This window comes from Pygocentrus nattereri, chromosome 1, assembly GCF_015220715.1.
Source record: "Pygocentrus nattereri isolate fPygNat1 chromosome 1, fPygNat1.pri, whole genome shotgun sequence".
Classification (NCBI taxonomy): domain Eukaryota; kingdom Metazoa; phylum Chordata; class Actinopteri; order Characiformes; family Serrasalmidae; genus Pygocentrus; species Pygocentrus nattereri.
In genome coordinates, this window is record NC_051211.1 from 17,175,634 (window position 1) to 17,181,117 (window position 5,484).

The 5,484-nt window shown below is 35.3% G+C and overlaps 1 protein-coding gene and 1 pseudogene across 1 annotated transcript; one reads left to right on the top strand and one right to left on the bottom strand.

Annotated features, from left to right (window-relative positions):
* LOC108412176 overlaps nucleotides 1–1,463 on the bottom strand; it is a 9,925-nt pseudogene extending 8,462 nt beyond the window's left edge.
* A 115-nt stretch (nucleotides 1,464–1,578) lies between these two features.
* Nucleotides 1,579–5,013, top strand: LOC119263686. The gene is made up of 4 exons (XM_037539900.1): nucleotides 1,579–1,635; nucleotides 2,412–2,440; nucleotides 3,019–3,503; nucleotides 3,614–5,013. Exons 2-4 carry the CDS (start codon nucleotides 2,418–2,420, stop codon nucleotides 4,156–4,158), a joined length of 1,053 nt encoding a protein of 350 aa, XP_037395797.1. The 5' UTR covers nucleotides 1,579–1,635; nucleotides 2,412–2,417; the 3' UTR covers nucleotides 4,159–5,013.
* Nucleotides 5,014–5,484: the final 471 nt, after the last annotated feature.

The following is a 5,484-nucleotide window of genomic DNA, read 5'->3' on the forward strand; positions in this document are numbered from 1 at the left end:
TGTCTTATTCATCTATTATTCTTAAGAAGGAATTTAAAAAGGCCTTCTTCAGTTATGATACCGTTCCCATGGAAACTACGGAGAAAGTGGCTTGTTGTCATAATGCATGATGATACTTACTACGGACACATCAAAAGCAGATATGTGTAATGTGCTGACATTGATTCATATCAGAGATGTATCTTGTCGAGAAACTGACTCCTGTAACCTGTAGTTGCTGCCAAGTGTTGGGGAAAACAGCGGACTGGGCTTTAGTAATGTCGAGACAACATTAAGCTTCGCAGGGGGGGGTGTGAGGCTATAACAACAGAGAGAACCCCCATTCTTTTATTTATTTTTTTATTTTTAACTTATGCAGTCATGAGTTGTTCATTCATTGACAACAGTTCCATTAAATGGGAACTAGGGGACGATTTGCGCTAAAGAGTAACTCCATTTTTTGTAACTCCAGCTTTTTCAGTGCAGTGTTGAGAACATGCTAGAAAGCTGCATTAGCTAACTGTTTCTCTTGGGTTGCAGGTGAGCACAACATAAAATATTCTACAAATTGTAGAACTAGAAGTGCCTGTCGAGTTTTAAAACCTCTCTGAGCTGTTTAACATGTTAATCTGTTTAATAATAGATAAAGAGAACATGTGTTTTTTTGGTAAAGCTCTCTTGTGCTAAAGAGTAGCTTCAGTTGAGAACTGATGCTATTATGTTGTTCTAATTCTCTCTCACCATGTTAGATGCATTTGATTTCTGTTAAAATGGTCTTGTGTAATTATTAGTTTAATGAGTAGACTGTTGTAACTATGAAGCGTTTAGTATGTACCAAGTAAATTACAGGTGAAAGCCAAGTTTAGCTAATCTACTGAATGTGCTAAAGGGTAACTCCATTTTGCCACTCCCTTTTTCTAAACGCTCACACAGCTTTTTCAGTGCAGTGTTGAGAACATGCTAGAAAGCTGCATTAGCTAACTGTTTCTCTTGAGTTGCAAAGAAACTACCGCTTTACACACATGGGAGCCTCGTTTCTTCATGTGTGCAACATCACATAAATAAAATTTATGCAATACAATTAGCAGAAAATGCCATATTTGAGTAGGCCAGGCATGTTCAAACTTTTGCATGTGATGTGTAGCAAGCATTTGTCTAGCACAGTAAAAGTCTTTCTTCTAAATGATTAATAATTACCTGCATACAGTGCCAACTCTAATATACAACATAACCTCTGCTTAGGGCGCTACAGCCACCAGTGGGCCCCCTAGCAACTTCTGGGTTATTACTATACTGTTATGTACTGCTAATCTAGTTATTGGACAGAGATGAATGAATCAATAAAAGTGCTGCAAAATGTGACAAAGTAAAAACCAGTAAATGCTAATCTTAGATTTAGATCAGCTGTCCTACCTTGATATCTGAGTAGCTTTCAGTGAAGGTGTGGAAAAGATCTCTTTTCTCTGCTAATATGAAGGGAAGAGACAGAATGAAAGACAAAATGAATGTCACAGAGTATTTATTACCTGCAGGATGTAAAAGCCCAGCCCACCCACAGAGCTGCTGCACTTTAAAAGGAGGGACTTATTCAGTCTCAGATAGAGAACCATTTTGGGTGAGCTAGATCAGTAAACAATCTAAAAGGACTAATTGGAGGTAAGATTTCTTACTTTAAACTGACTGTGATAAAATGTGATAAGGCAATCACTTAACATTGCTGAAGTTTAAATCTTCATAATGAAGTGTGTATAGTAATGTTTGCCTGAAATGGTTGCATGCCATGTTGAACAGTATCCTTGATTTAGTGAAAGTATGAAATAACCATAACGTTGAGAGTAAATGAATTTTGAGACATTGCTTCCTTGAACAGTCATCTAATTAGAAGAAAACCATCACCATCTAGACGTAACTGAATATAAACCAGGTAAAAGGTGTCCTGTGTTTTTTTCCCCAAGTATGAATTTTAATTACATATATAAACTTATTTAAGTGCATCTTTGGCAGTACTTATTAGAAAGTCTTCTTCACCACAAACCACTATTACTACTGATATTATTATTATTATAGTAGTATAAATATATGGAGAGTAATAAACATTTTCACATTCATTTGAATTAAACAACATAGACGGACGCTTTGCACTCAGTTAGTCAAAGATTGTGAAAAGACAGAGATCGTTGATGTACTGTCTTGACCAGACTTATTTACTGAGACTGGACTTCAGTATTACAGCACAAGTGAATGTATTTATTTATTTATTTTAATGTATGCATCCGTTTTTGTTTTGTTTTTTCTTGTTATTTTCAAAATGTCTCATTAATCTTTGTATAACACCAATGTAATATTTTATAAAAAATAATGTCTTACTATGACCTCCTGATGGGCTCATTGTCTTTCTTTTTGATAAAACATTTACTTTCATTTTCTCTCAGATTAACATGAGCAATCTGTGCTCTTCTGGGTAAGTTGAATAATAACATCAACACATTAAAAGTAACACAACAATAAAAATAAACATTTTACATTGTTTTAACCTTTCACTGATACTACTCGCTAAGAGAAAATGTGTCAGGGAGGTGGAGTGTTGGAGAGTTGCTTCATTGATCATGGATAGACACATGTTGGCAATGACCCTATGTCTTATTCATCTATTATTCTTAAGAAGGAATTTCTTCTCAATATCTGCTTACACAGTTTTTAACAAGATTCTGACATTCACCAATGTTTTGGGATTTGTTCTTAGATAAGAACAGAATCTATGTACAGTCAAGAGCACAAAGGTGTGAACAGTTCTGCAGTTTAACTGATAGAGTTTGTTGTCTTCTGTTAAGAGGCTATTGTATCTGGTTACTGAGCTGCCCACATGTGTGTGTGTGTGTGTGTGTGTGTATATATATATATATATATATATATATATATATATATATATATTTGTACAGCATTTGTTTCCTCCTTCTTATTTGTCTACATCATTCTCACTTTGGTGAATAAACATTGTTCATTTTTTTCTCTTTTACTCTTTTATGTTTGTCCCTGCAGTCTTTTGATGAAGAACTCAACTGTAGCATTTATTGAGCTTTTGGAAGATGGCCTCAACTCCATCAGGAGAGTACATGAGGTCCTCATTGAAGGAGATGTAGATCCCATTAGTGGGCAGTGCTCCAACTACAACTACATCAGAAAGCAGATTGTGCAGGCCAAGCAGAGCCTTGAGCGGTCAGAACAGGTGGCTAGTACAGGGCTGAAATATCTGGATAACAACATTGAGATGCTTACACAAGATGCAGGAAAACTTGAACGAGAGATAAGCAACACAAAACAAACCTTAGACAATCTGAAAACAAAACAGAAATCTAATAAAAAATTACTGAGTGGCTCTAAAGGTGCTCTGAGACAGTCCAGAACAAATCTGAGCTCAACAAGAGCCAGACTTCAGAGACAGGAAGTAAGGAAAGACAACGCTACGACTGTGAGGAATGTTGGACTGGGAGTGACATTAATACCAATAGTTGGATGGGTTGTTGGTGAGAATCTTATTACTCATACAATAATACAATCACTAAACTTGAATCGTTTTACATACACTTTATTTGTTCAGGTAAATTTGAACTTCCTGTTTATTCTCTCCATGCAGGTCCTGCCATGATGATTGCTGGAGCAATAGATATGTCCCAAGCTTCAGATGCTATTAGAGAGGCTGAAACAGAAGTGAGAGCACTTGAGAATGAAGTGGAAAAATACAAAAGTAAAGTGTTGGACTATGAGGCTAAGATTTTGCAGAATGAGAGTGACATCAAGCAAAAACATTATAAGGAAAAGCAGATCCATGAAGAGATCCGGAAGGTGAAGCAACAGAGAGAGGCTGTAGCTGAGTTCCAGATGAAAATGAGAAGAGCTGTCTTCATCCTGAGTGGTCTAAGTGGGAAGGCCAGAGTGGCTGAGATTCAGACTCGCAAATCCATCCTCCAGGAACCAGTGAAGAAGGTGATAGAGGATCTGATGAAGGCCGCAGAAGAAATCACAGGGAAGCAGCTTGGCTTTGGTGCATGCAGACCAAGACAGATTCATGCAAATGAGGAAAATCAAAAGCAGGATGCACTGCTATCTGTTTGTTTTTTAGTTTATAAATGTGGATTATATTTTTTTTTTTGCAAGAAATATGTGAGGACACTTCTTTGACTTCATTCCAACCATACCTTTACTACTTAATAGACATTATTTTGTTCTGATTATTTCATGTAGTTTTTTTTTCATAGGGTTTCCTCATGAAAGGCTAAATGAAAATGAAAAATGTCCTTCTGACACTTTTAGTTAACAGTTAATAACAGTTGAGGAGCTGTTCATTTTGAACAAGCCCAATAAGCCAAAGAATCCAGATGTTCTAAAATAGGAAAGATTACTGCATTCACTGATGTAATTCTTAAATGAAAAAAACAGTGAAAGTGAAAATTATAAATAATCTATTTATAGCAATCTGAACACCTGGAATTCATGGGACTGTGCAGACATCTGGATGATGAAAATGGATGTGGTGCAAAAAAATGTGTTGATGAAGTGTTAAAAGGAACAAGTCATTCTATACATAATTGCTTTTTATGATTTGCTCTAATATTAGCTATTTTGACATAAAAGGATCAGGATCAGGATTTTTTAGCAGCTGCAATTAAAAAGTATATTATATCTGCAATAACAGTCTTTGATGACAACTGTTGTTTCTCTACAACAACTGTCATCAAAGATAGTAATATCTTAGTAATATCTGTGGTATATTTTAAATATGGATTTTTTTTCCTCATTGTCACTGTCCAAAAAACATGCACCTCCAAAACAGTAACTTTACAGGGGAAGGTCAAAACATTTTTAACTTTTAATATAAGATGACATAAAAAAGTTTTATTTCAGGTGATGTTGGAGTATTTCTATTGATTTTTCATGTAATTTCACATAATTTAAAGGACATCTGTTGGATAAAATGATGTTTGAATTATATAAGTGAATTTCTGTTTTTGATTTTTTTTATTATTATTTTGTATGTACGACACACCAATCAACATTGCTGAAATCCTGCATGATTTGTTGATATGTAAATTCTCATATTAAATAAAAAATTTAAAATTGCGATTTTTTTAGAGCTTAATTGAAAAAAATCTGGGTGACAATAATCTAAAACAGTTCTGCAATTATTTTGGGCTGAGCTCTGGATCTTTACATGCCCAGCCAATGCCCCTAGTTTATAGGCCTATAAACTGCACAATACAGCAGGAATGTTGTAAATTGTTTCAAACCTCTGGTTGACAATGAGCCCCACCCCCTTTTCCCTTCAGACAGTGCAGCCTACCAACATTTTATTGGGAAAACACCGACATCCAAAGGTCATTTTCAATAAAAGCAATAACTTTTACAGCATGTACTTTCTTTCTATTCTGTAAGAATAGGCACCCTTCATTTCAGTAATGACCCCAGTCTCGGCTACATCATTTTGATTCATTTTGATAAGAGCTGTTT